Genomic DNA, 13650 nt, shown 5'->3' with positions numbered 1-13650 from the left:
CTTGTTGCTTTTTCCTTCAGCCACTTGACCATTAATCTAAACCAAGCTGATGTGAAAGTGAGGTCAAGATGGTTCTAAACTGTAAATGGATTTTTAAAATCATCAGTCCTTATTTATTCCATCCTGTTAGCTGAGATGAATAGCAACTTGAAGGTATAATCCATGACTAGGTGTCCCACAAATTTGCACATCCCTGATGATTTTGAACTATGTTAGCATAAATCTGTCTAGCAGAAGCTAGCTACCAACTGTAGAGGTGGCCCACAGTGGCTGAAGGGAAATAAATAAAGCATAATTCAACCTAGAAGTAAAGGCAACAAATCCAGCAGATCTATGGTTGATATACTCTGTCTTTGTTTTACTTCAGGTTGGGGTGAACCTTCTGAAACCAATCACTTAATCCCACTTGAAACAGCAAGTAGAGAAATGCCATCCATTTTATTGTCTGTTAATCTTTGAGCTCGAGAAACTTCTGGCTTCAACAATTAATAAACTGGGAAAATAATCAAATTTGCTCAAATTCTCAGTTTGTTTTGGTAGACAACCCAAACTGTAATCCCAGAATCTCATTAGTGTAGGAAGCATATACCTCAGAAAAAAAATCATACTTTTGCCATAGTAATAGTGTTTCATTAAGCAACATAGCATCTCACAAACTTAGTATTTTGCTTGCAGCAATATTCAGAATGACAGAAATTTTACAACACATTATGAAAGAATATTTGAAATGCAAAATGTTAATCTTACAGTGTTGTTAAAACAGAAAATGCTAGAAACACTCTGCAAATCAAGAGCATCTGTGAAAAGAGAAATAGAGTTAACATTTTAGGTCAAAGACCCTTCATCAGACCCAAAACGTTAATTCTGTTTCTCTTTCCACAGATGCTGTCTGACCTGCTGGATGTTTCCAACATTTTCTAATTTTTACTTCAGATTTCCAGCATCTGTAATGACCAGACATTCCTTGATAGACACTTTGAGTTAAATTTTTGTTGGGTGTACTGAACCAAGTGCAAGTTTAGCAGAGCACAATGACTGTTTTAGGAAATCCCTGGTTTTTGGAATTTGGTTAAGTGTGGGAATTTAGTTTGTGGTTTTGCATTTACAATCTTGACTCTTGTCCCAGCTTGAAATTTGAGGAAGTCTAACCCTCCTATGAAGCAGAGTCAGATGGCAGAGGATAATTGGATAGTGGAGGCCTGAGATGGTACAAACATACAAAGTTAAACGTGGAATTTGCTGTTAGAATTCTCTGCTTCTCCACAGGCAGGTGCTTATCCATGTTGAGTAAGATCACTGCAGCTGGACTCCAGGGATTTCCTAAACCTTGCTGAGCAGCAACTGATATTGGAAAAAGTGAACACATGCCATAGAGTTTTAGATCTTTGCGGAGAGATCTTTGACTATAGGAGTTGAGTTATATAAGATGTTGGTGAGGCCACACTTGGAGAATTGGGTACAGTTTTGGTCACCCTGTTATAGGAAAGATGTTATTAAACCAGAAAGAGTACAGAAAAGATGTACCAGGATGTTGCCTGGACTTGGGAGCTTGAGTTACAAGGAGACGTTGCGTAGACTAGGACTTTATTCCCTGGAACATAGGAGATTGAGGGGTGACCTGATAGAATATAAGATCATGAGGGGCATAGACAGGATGAAAGGGTGGAAGCACAGTCTTTTTACCTGGGAGGGGGTGCTAAAGACGAGGGCATAGGTTTAAGATCAGAGGCGAGAGATTTAAAAGGGACATCAGGGGCAGCTTCTTCACGCAAAGGGTGGTGTGTATTTGGAATGAGCTGCCAGCTGAGGCGGACATATTAGCAACATTTAAAAACCATCTAGATAAGTACATAGATAAGAGAGGTCTAGAGGGCTATGGGGGTCAGCCTCTGCGTCGCGGCGTTGAAACCTCAACCGGTTGTTGCAGATCTAAATGGGCCGGTTTGAGGCGGTCCGTCGTGAAAACCTGTTCCCTGCCCCCAACGTCCAAAATAAAGGTGGATCCATTATTCCTTAAGACTCGGAATGGTCCCTCATATGGTCGTTGCAACGGCGCCCGAGGTGTGCCCCTGCGAACGAAAACAAACTTACAGTCTCGTAGTTCTTTGGGCTGGCAGGATAGGGCTTGACCGTGCCACGAGGTGGGAATCGGGGCCAAGTTGCCAAGCTTCTCGCGCAGTCTTTGTAGGACTGCTGGGGGTTGTTCCCCTTGGTCTCGAAGGGCAGGTATGAAATCCCCGGGACAACTAGGGGCGCCCCGTACACAAGCTTCTTTGGGGGCAGTGCGTATGCCGAGCAGGACCCAAGGCAGCTCGTCAACCCAGTTAGGACCCTTAAGGCAGGCCATCAAGGCTGATTTCAGATGGCGGTGAAAACGTTCCACCAACCTGTTTGATTGAGGATGGTAGGCCATGGTGGTGTGCAGCTGCATCCCTAGCAGGTTTGCTAATGCAGCCCAGAGACTGGTAGTGAATTGGGTGCCTCTGTCTGAAGTGATGTGGGCCGGAACACCAAAACGTGAGACCCAAGTTGTGAGCAGCGCCCGGGCGCAGGAATCAGTCGTGATGTCAGTCAGGGGGGTTGCCTCTGGCCACCTTGTGAACCGGTCCACGATGGTAAGGAGGTACCGGGCTCCTCTTGAAACCGGCAGAGGGCCCATGAAGTCGACGTGTATGTGGTCGAACCTCCTACGGGTAGGCTCGAACTGCTGTGGCGGGATTTTGGTGTGTCGTTGGATTTTTGATGTCTGGCAGTGCGGACAAGTCCTGGCCCACTCACTGACCTGTTTGCGCAGGCTATGCCAGACAAACTTGCTGGCGACCAGTCGGACAGTTGATCTGATGGACGGGTGCGCCAACCCATGTACCGAGTCAAAAACGCATCTCCGCCAGGCTGCAGGGACTATAGGGCGGGGCTGACCTGTCGCGATGTCGCAAAGTAGGGTCTGCTGACCTGGACCAACCAAGAAATCTCAGAGCTGCAGGCCCGAGACTGCGGTTCTGTAGTTGGGCAGCTCGTCGTCGGCTTGCTGTGCGTCAGCTAGGGCCGTGTAGTCGACACCCAAGGACAGGTTGTGGATGGTCGGTCTGGAAAGTGCATCAGCAACGACATTATCCTTTCCGGAGACATGTTGGATATCTGTTGTGAATTCGGAAATGTAGGATAAATGTCTCTGCTGACGAGCTGACCAGGGATCGGAGACTTTGGAGAAGGCAAAGGACAAAGGCTTATGATCGGTGAAAGTGGTGAAAGGCCAGCCTTCTAGAAAGTATCGGAAATGCCGGACCGCCAGATACAGCGCTAGAAGTTCCCGATCAAAAGCACTGTATTTCAGTTCGGGTGGTCTAAGGTGCTTGTTGAAAAATGCCAAGGGTTGCCAGCGGCTTTCGATTAGCTGTTCCAGTACTCCACCCACCGCGGTGTTGGACGCGTCCACCGTGAGGGCGGTTGGGACGTCTGTCCTAGGGTGTACAAGCATCGCGGCGTCTGCCAGGGCATCTTTGGCCTTAACGAAGGCAGCCGCAGCCTCGTCAGTCCAGGTGATGTCCTTGCCCTTACCAGCCATCAGCGAGAACAGAGGGCACATGATACGGGCTGCTGCAGGGATGAACCGATGGTAAAAGTTGACCATCCCAAGGAATTCCTGTAGGCCTTTGACCGTGTCGGGGCGGGCAAAATGGCGGATAGCGTCTACCTTGGCGGGTAGGGGTGTTGCCCCATCGCTGGTGTTTTTGTGGCCGAGGAAATCGATAGAGTCAAGTCCGAATTGGCACTTGGACGGGTTGATCGTGAGGCCGAAATCGTGGAGACAGGAATACAGCTGGCGGGGGTGGGAAAGGTGTTCTTGGCGGTTACGGCTGGCGATCAGTATGTCACCTAAGTAAATGAACACGAAGTCCAGGTCTCGGCCTACCGCGTCTATCAGCCGCTGGAAGGTCTGCGCGGCATTCTTAAGGCCGAACGGCATTCGAAGGAATTCGAACAGGCCGAATAGGGTGATAATCACAGTTTTGGGGATGTCATCTGGATGGACCGGGATTTGGTGGTATCCCCGAACGAGGTCCACTTTGGAAACGATGCGGGCCCCATGTAAGTTCGCTGCGAAGTCCTGGATGTGAGGGATAGGGTAGCGGTCCGGGATGGTGGCGTCATTCAGCCTGCGGTAGTTGCCGCAGGGCCTCCATTCTCCGGTGGCTTTGAGGACCATGTGCAGGGGGGAGGCCCAGGGGCTGTCTGACCTGCGAACAATCCCCAGCTCCTCCATGTGATGGAACTCTTCCTTTGCCAGGCGGAGCTTGTCTGGAGGTAATCGTCGTGCTCGGGCATGAAGGGGTGGCCCTGTAGTAATGATGTGGTGTCGTACCCCGTGTTTGGGCCTAGAATTTGTAAACGGAGGTGCCAAAATTGATGGGAATTTGGCTAGGAGCTTGGTGAAATCGTCGCCAGAAAGGGAAATGGAGTCCAGGCGCAGGGCTGGTAGGCTGATTTCTCCCAGGGGATAGGTCTGGAAAGTGCTAGAGTGGACTAACCGCTTCCCTCGCAGGTCGACTAACAGGTTGTGGGCCCGAAGGAAATCAGCTCCTAGGAGTGGTCGGGCGATGGTGGCAAGGGTAAAGGTCCAGGTAAAACGGCTGCCGCCGAATTGTAATTGAAGTGTATGGGTACCGAAAGACCGTATCGTTGTACCGTTGGCAGCATTGAGTACAGGACTTGGTGGCCTGTTACGAGTGTCGCGGCCGGTCGGGGGCAAAATACTGATCTCTGCTCCAGTATCAACGAGGAAACGCCGTCCAGGTTTCTTGTCCTGAACGAATAGGAGGCTCTGTTGGCGGCCAGCCACCGCAGCCATCAGCGGCGGCTGGCTCTGGTGTTTCCCTGAAACTTGCAGGGTGGGCGGCATCGACGGGCCTCCGCGCCCCACCTCTGATGGTAGAAACACAGCTGGTCACCCGTGTCGTTGTCTGTGCTCCTGGAGTGTGGCTGCTCAGTTGCTGGGACTGGGCGAGGCGGGCGTTGGGCTCGCGGCCTGGTGATTTGGCCGACGGACGAACCACTCTCGCGTTTGGCCTTCCACAGGACATCTGCCCGGGCGGCTACCTCACGGGGGTTGCTGAAGTCGGCGTCAGCTAACAACAGGTGGACGTCATCGGGGAGCTGTTCAGGCCTTCCTTGAACAGGCATCAGGCATGGCTTGTGTCCCTCGGCCAATGCCAGCATCTCATTCATTAGCGCGGATGGGGATCTGTCCCCCAGGCCGTCCAGATGAAGCAGGCGGGCAGCGCGCTCACGACGGGAGAGGCCGAAGGTCCGAATCAAAAGGTCTTTGAAAGTCGGGTACTTATCTTCCTCCGGAGGCGACTGGATGAAGTCTCTGACCTGGGCGGCTGTCTCAGAGCTAACCACATGGCAGTACTTCGTGGAGTCGGAGGTGATCTGCCGAAGGTGGAATTGCGCTTCGGCCTGGTCAAACCAGATGCTGGGACGAAGTGTCCAAAAGGTGGGCAGCTTGAGGGCCACTGCGTTGGCTGCTGCGTTGTCGTCCATTGCGCGGGTCCAAAATCCGTTTGGACCGTCGGGGTCACCAATGTAGTGGTTGCTACCGCAAAATAAAACAAGACGCTAGTCGAAGGATAGTCAAACAAGAACTGGTTTATTTTCCCGCCTTGTGCGGGCCTTTTAAGGGAGACTGTTCCTGCCCAATGCAACCGGCAATGATGTAAGTACTACATCATCAAGTCTTCCCCGCGCGCGGGTTCTCCCCGTCGCTCGGGAAAGACTAGGCCCGCCGCCATCTTGGGCCTCATTGCTCCGTCGCCGCACGACCCGACTGCCGAGCTGGTTCGCCTGACCGGACGGTGAGTTGCTACAATAGTATTATATTGAATCTGCTACTTGCATCAATGGGCATAAATCATTAGGTGACAAACAATCCAATAACAAGAATTCTAATGCATTGAAACAAATTGAGCTTTTAGCAAAAGAGTACATATTAATAAAGCAATGTATTATGAGTAGGGACCTTGTAATACATCTGGACTGAAAATCTGACATCATTTACAAATCCATCAATTAGCCAGAGTGATCATAAAAGTTAATTATTGAAGATGGTGTTAGTTTGGTATCAATGCCCCTATAATAGCTCAAAAGCCAATATTTGACTCTTGTTGAAAAGCTAGTTATGTATGCCCAGCATCTTAGTCAATCTAATATCAAAGACATTGATATAATGAGAACTTTACAATGGAATATGTTTCAGGTTATGATATCAGGGTTCTGCTTCTTAATCAATAACTTGTGGTGCTCGGACGTGACGGTCCTGGCAAGCTCCTGCTCACCCAGCCTGGAATATCTAATGGTGAAGTGTCAACCATTCTATCTGCCAAGGGATTTTGCTTCAGCTATCCTGATGGCAGTCTACATCCCACCACAGATGGACATGAAGCCTGCACTCAATGAGCCATGCTCCGTGGTCAACAACCTTGAGACAGGATACCCTGAGGCCCTCTTCATCATTGCAGGGGACTTCAATCAGGCCAAACTACGAGTGTGTTACCAAATTACTATCAGCACATCTCCTGCTCCACCAGGGGTGCCAACACCCTTGACCACTGCTATACAACCATCAAAGATGCCTTCTGAGCCACCCCTCGTCCACACTTTGGGAAATCAGGCCACCAGGCTGTGCTCCTTCTCCCTGCATACAAACAGAAACTGAAATGGGAGGATCCGGTACAGAAAGTCGTGCACTGTGGGTCTGAGGAAGCAAATGAGCTCCTACGTGACTGCTTTGAGATAGTGGACTGGTCCATGTTCAAAGACTCAGCTGCCAGCCTTGATGAGTATGCCACCACTATCACAGACCTTATCAGCAAGTGTGTGGAGGACTGTGTACCAAAGAAGACAATACGGCTGTTCCCAAACAGGAAACCATGGATGAACCGGGAGATCCACTCCCTACTGAAGGAGAGGACCGTTGCACACAAATCTGGTGATCCTGATCTGTACAAGAAATTGAGGTATGACCTTCAAAAAGCTATCAGGGATGCCAAGAGGCAATACCACTCAAAATAGAGTCCCTGACCAGCCGCCAGTTATGGCAGGGCTTGCGTACCATAACAGGCTACAAAACGAAGTCGGGCTGCATAGCTAACAACAGCGCATCCCTTCCTGATGAACTTAATGCACTCTATGCGCGTTTTGAACAAAAGGGAAGTGGATTGTCACCATCCACCCTGACAGCCACCAATGCAGCTGAACCTGTGATCACAGTGGAGGACGAAAGATCAGTCTTCTGGAGAGTGAACACGAGGAAAGCACCTGGCCCAGATGGTGTCCCGAGCCGTGTGCTCAGATCTTGTGCTGATCAGCTGGCAGAAGTATTGCGGACATATTCAACCTCTCCCTGCTTCAATCTCAGGTTCCCTCCTGTTTTAATAAGACCACCATCATCCCGGTACTGAAGAAAAGCAAGGTAACATGCCTCAATGACTACCAACCAATGGCTCTGACGTCCACCATCATGAAGTGCTTTGAGAGGTTGGTCATGGCACACAACTCCAGCCTACCAGACAACCTGGACCCATTGCAATTCGCCTATCGCCAAAACAGGTCTACAGCGGATGCCATCTCCCTGGCCCTACACTCAGCTCTGGAGCATCTGGACAGTAAAGAGACATACGTTAGACTATTGTTTATTGACTACAGCTCTGCCTTCAATACAATAATTCCAAGCAAGCTTGTCACCAAACTCCGAGACCTAGAACTCAACACCTCCCTCTGTAACTGGATCCTTGACTTTCTAACAAACAGACCGCAATCAGTGAGGATAGGCAGCAATACCTCCAGCACGATTATTCTCAACACTGTTGCCCCACAAGGCTGCATCCTTAGCCCTCTACTCTACTCCCTATACACTCACGACTGTGTGGCCAGATTCTACTCTAACTCCATCTACAAGTTTGCAGATGATACCAGCATTGTAGGCCGTATCTCAAACAGTGATGAGTCGGAGTACAGGAAGGAGATAGCGAGCTTAGTGGAATGGTGTTATGACAACAACCTTTCCCTCAATATCAACAAAACTAAAGAGCTGGTCATTCCTTTCAGGAAAGTGGGTGATGTACATGCACCTGTCTACATCAATGGTGCTGAGGTCGAGAGGGTTGACAGCTTCAAGTTCCTGGCAGTGAACATCACCAACAACCTGTCCTGGTCAAATCACGTAGATGCCACGGCCAAGAAAGCTCACCAGTGCCTCTACTTCCTCAGGATGCTAAAGAAATTTGGTTTGTCCCCTTTGACTCTCTCCAACTTTTACTGATGCACCATAGAAAGCATCCTATCTGGATGTATCACGGCTTGGTACAGCAACTGCTCTGCCCAAGACCACAAGAAGCTGCAGAGAGTTGTGGACACAGCCCAGCGCATCAAGGACACCAGCCTCCCCTCCTTGGACGAGACTTTACCTCTCGTTGTCTCAGTGTAGCAGCCAGCATAATCAAAGACCCCACCCACCCGGGACATTCTCTCTTCTCTCCTCTTCCATCGGGTAGAAGATACAGGAGCCTGAGGGCACATACCACCAGGCTTAAGGACAGCTTCTACCCCACTGTGATAAGACTATTGAACGGTTCCCTTATACAATGAGATGGACTATGACCTCATGATCTACTTTGTTGTGACCTTGCACCTTATTGCACTGCACTTTCTCTGTAGCTGTGACACTTTACTCTATACTGTTATTATTTTTTACCTGTACTACATCAATGCACTCTGTACTAACTCAATGTAACTACACTGTGTAATGAATTGACCTCTATGATTGGTATGCAAGACAAGTTTTTCACTGTACCTCGGTACAAGTGACAGTAATATACCAATACTTTACACTGTATGTGTCCTTATTACACTTAGACTGGCTCAGCAGTTGTGACACATATTTTGCATGAGTCTTTAAATTAATAGAAGGTCTTGAAAGGCTAGACAAATAAATAAGTTGTGTCTGGGAGGTAACCCTAGCAGGTGACAAATATTTGTCACACCTGTGCAGTTACACAGGATCCACAGCACTAAAACAAACATTTTTGCCTAACTAATCCATGGAAGTGTAAAAACTCCACACAAGATTCTTTCAAATCCCCACCCCTTATCTGATCTTATCCTTCTATTCCTTTCTTCCTCGTGTGTTTATCTGACTTTCCCTTAAATGTGACTCTGAAAGCTATAATGACTTGTGTTTGACATTCTTACTGTTCTTTGGGTAAAAAAGTTTCTCCCAAATTCTCTACTTGATTCAGTGTTGACCATGACTCTGGTCTTGCCACAATTTATTCTAATGGAGGGAGAAAGGAATAGAAGGATAAAATCAGATTGGGGGGGGGGGGAGGGGGGGTGGTTTGAAAGAATCTTGTGTGGAGTTTTTACGCTTCCATGGATTAGTTGGGCAAAGATGTTTGTTTCTGCTGTGGATCCTATGTAACTGCACAAGTGTGATGAATATTTGTCACCTGCTAGGGACACCTCCCAGACCTTATACATAATATATATCAATCAGAAAAGTAACCTGTGATAGTTTTTCTTCCTCAGTACCAGATAAAATTCCAGCAGAGTCCATTTTTGGAATACCTGGGGAGCACACAATATGTTTGCAATGGGATGAACCACTGGAGCCTAATGGTTACATCACACATTATAAGGTAATTTTTGTGTTAAATAAATTATTGTGAAAAACAGTAGATTCAAATGTAAGAACATATTCAAAAAAAATCTGGAAACAATCAAGGAGTTTTCCAATCATGTCCCTTTCAGTGAAGCAGATAGTGAATAGATGGATGATTTATGGATGGTTTGTGTTTTTTTTCTCTTAGCTTTCCTGGGCTACATATTTCCAAGCCATTAACCACCATCAGGACATCCACGGAAGTAACTCTGTTCATTATCCTTTAGTTTTTCACTGCTATTGTGAACCTAACTTTCTCTCCATTTCATGTAGATTGATGAATTTTGGACAGGAGCCACATGTTCCCAGTTGTGTGTCTAATGTGTGTGTGCCCTTGTTAACCTCCACTGAGTGAGAACACTGGATACTTGTTTGCTTTTGTAAAAACAACCACCATTGAATACATCTTAGGATTCACAAATTAATTGCTACTTTCCCCCTTGTGTCTACATTTTCTTCTTTTAGTTTGAAGTAAAAAGGTCTCCATGATGACTGATCATTCCATTCTAACCAAGTGGCTAACTGTGTGCTCTTGTGCAACTAGAATTGTACTTAATTCTGTTTTAATATCCTTGTCATCCTACTGCAGCCTTTCCCCCCACCCTGATTCCCCAAACCCTAATTCCAATACTGTCCTTTACTCCTTCATTTGTCTGGCTATTGAAACTTTTCCTGATGTCATGACAATCCCCTCACTCTGCAACGACTGGATCAGCAGGCAGCTTGCCATGGAGGTGGAGCCCATTCAACATATTACTGCTTTTGCAGAGTCACAAACTGATCCAAATGCACCTCTGGTTTCTGCCACAAAGGAGCAGTTTAAAACTCTTTAGAAACAGCAACATTCCACCAGGGAAAAGCTCCCTGTCCTCACAAAGCAGAAAGTTGCCATTCTTGGGAAGGTTGGGGTTCTCATTAAGCAGTGAGATTCCATACTTGTGCAAATTAATGCTATCCGTAGACAAAAACATGTGACTTGTAAGAAGCTTCAGGAGAAAGGAGATGCTATATCCCAACAACTAACTACAGTCTTATGAACGAGGTTGCTAAATGTGAGCAGAAGCCTTGCTTGCGTGAGCAGAGAGGTCTCACATGATCAGATGGTTTTCCTTTAGGAACAGGGATTTGACAGGCATTCTCTCTCTTCTGTAGATTGTGCAAAGAGCTAAGTCCAGGGAGAGGATTGAACACAGTGAGTCTTTCAGCTGCCTCAGCTTTGGGTCTGGAGATTGAAACAATCAATGCATCATGGTTTACCTGGTCCCCCGAGAGATTACCTGGTGCAAGAATCAGGATATTGTTGTCACAGCTCAAGAACCATCAATGTGGATACTCTGCTCAAAGTGTTAATGCTTTTGATTGGTGGTAACACCAGCAGGATAGATTTCCTTAGAGGAAACTAGACTGTGGAGTTCAGTGTTCTTTAAGTCAACACCAATCATAAGATAAAAGTGAATTATGATGAGAAGATGATGCCTTGATTAAATCACTCAGATGTTCAGTGTTGTATTTTGCTGGCAAATGAAGATAGAATGTTCAGGCACGGTAGTGTAGTGGTTAGTGTAACGCTTTACAGCGCGAGTGACCTGGGTTCAATTCCGGCCACTGTCTGTAAGGAGTTTGTACATTCTCCCCATGTCTGCATGGGTTTCCTCTGAGTGCTCCGGTTTCCTCCCACATTCCAAAGACGTACAGGTTAGGAAGTTGTGGGCATACTATGTTGGTGCCGGAAGCGTGGCGACACTTGCAGGCTGCCCCCAGAACACTATGCAAAAGATGCATTTCACTGTGTGTTTCGATGTACATGTGACTAATAAAGATATCTTATCTTAAATACATCAGTTTCTATCTTTTTGCAACTAGACCAAAGTTTCCACTCCAAAAGAGTTATGAGTGGTATGATCATTAAATGACACATGGTCCCAGACCTGAAATGCTAACTGTTTTACTTTCTACAGATGTTGCCTAACCTGCTGAGTGTTCCAGCATCTGCAGTTTTTTTTTTAATTTTCACCCATTAAAAAATTGGATTTGGCATAAAATTATTCAGAGTGTGCTTCTGTAAGACTCTGATAATCCAGTATCTGTTCAGAAATCCCAGCGGTTAAGCATCTGTTTCATTATTTTTCCCATGCTCCCTTTAAATTCAACAGGCAGACCACCTCTTGCACTTGCTTCTACTTGTTTTTGCACTAATGTCTTGTCTTTTTCTTCACTGTCGTGTATAATTTATATATAATTTATGTCGTGTGGGTTGTCTGAATCTACGTGCCTTGATACTGCTGCAAGCAAGTTTTTTATTGTACCTGTACCTCACTATACTTGTGCACATGACAATAAACTTGACTTGATTTTCCATATTCCCTTTAAACTCACCTGAGCCCCCATGACCTTGTTTCCCATGCTCCCTTTAAATTCATTTGAGCCTTGTTTCCTGATTTCCTTTAATACACATCAGATCCCAGTTTCCTTTAAGCTAATCAGGTTCCCTGGAAAATGTATTGTCATAAAACATAAAACAGTACAGCACAGGAACGGGCCCTTCAGCCCATAATGTGCCAATCATAATGCCAAATTAAACTAATCCCATCTGCCAGCACATGAGGTAGTGAAAGTAGGATGTAGCCTATTTCTCCACAAAGTACTAATTCTATCTCAGTGCATAGAACAGTAAATCACAGGAACAGGCCCTTCAACCCACCATATCTGTGCCAACCATGATGCCAGTCTAAACTAATCCCACCTGCCTGCACATGATCCATATCTCTCTATTCCCTGCATGTTCATGTGTCTGTCTAGATGCCTCTTGAATGCCATTATTTGTGTCTGCTTCCACCACTGCCCATAGCAGCATGTTCCAGGCTCCTACCACTCTGTGTGGGGGGACAAAAGACTTGCCCTGCTTAAGTAAGTTCAGCATAACTCCCTGATTTGGCACTCTGTGCCTCTGTTTATGAATCTCAGGATCTCACACCTTTAACCATTCTCTTGGCATCTCCTGCAACTGTCAAGGATTTATGCATTTATATACCCAGGTCTCTCAATTCCAGCACACCCTTTAGAAATGCACCATTTTAGTCTTTATTTTCTCTCTTCTTACTGTCGGTACATCATTTCACATTTATTATATTCCATAGTTGACACATCCAGGCAGCTTGTCTATGTCTCTTCTCTTCTCAACTGTAAACCACATGCCCAATTGTTCAAATAATCTTCTTTGTTCTGCAGGTGAGCTACCAAAGCACTGAGTCTTCAGACCCTGCAGTGATCGTACCCAGCCTTCTCAACCCACAGCTCAAATCCAAGAATGAGCGATACCACATGTTTGTGAATTTGACACCAGGTACCACTTATCGCTTCTCTGTCTCTGCATCCACCAGCAAAGGATTCGGTCCTGAGACCTATACTGAGATCACGACAAACATATCTGGTAAGTGGTTTAATGAAATGACTATAGTACTGATCTGAAATACCCTTAGAACTCTATGGTAAATGATGTTAACAGGCTGTACAATATGAGGAAGTTCTGAATGTGTGACAGAAAAATGTGTGGCCCATCTTTTTGCAACATTAAGACCTCCCTTATTAATTGTTTTCCCTATTAGAGGAAAGAAAGAGAAAAAAAACCTTAGACCAACTTGGAAATACCTGGAATCTTAATAGGCTCTTAATCGCAATCAAGCAAGTTGAAGGATCCTTCAACAACTAAAAAGACTTTTGGTCTATCTGTTTTCTGTAATCTTAGATATATTTTAATTACAGAGAACTATCCAGATGGTCCTACATGTTTATTCACTGTCAAACCTTTGAAATAAAATATACAGCCCATTTGGTCCATGCAAATGCTAACCCCCTACACAAACCTCCTCTATCTTTTCGTTATCTGATTGTGGTCTGACACAGTCGAAAGTTCTTGTTTAATGGTTAGCTAA

At 46.3% G+C, this 13650-nt stretch overlaps 1 protein-coding gene across 1 annotated transcript in view; it reads left to right on the top strand.

Moving 5' to 3' along the window:
- Positions 1 to 13186, top strand: part of LOC127581886 (receptor-type tyrosine-protein phosphatase U-like) — a 128779-nt gene extending 115593 nt beyond the window's left edge. The window contains exons 9-10 of the mRNA XM_052036714.1: positions 9586 to 9695; positions 12947 to 13186. Of these exons, the coding sequence (XP_051892674.1) occupies positions 9586 to 9695; positions 12947 to 13186 (350 nt within the window). The remainder of the gene's footprint in view (positions 1 to 9585; positions 9696 to 12946) is intronic.
- The last annotated feature ends 464 nt before the right edge of the window (positions 13187 to 13650 follow it).

The sequence above is a fragment of the Pristis pectinata genome, chromosome 22 (genome assembly GCF_009764475.1).
Source record: "Pristis pectinata isolate sPriPec2 chromosome 22, sPriPec2.1.pri, whole genome shotgun sequence".
Lineage (NCBI taxonomy): Eukaryota > Metazoa > Chordata > Chondrichthyes > Rhinopristiformes > Pristidae > Pristis > Pristis pectinata.
This window is presented reverse-complemented; position numbering and strand designations above follow the sequence as displayed.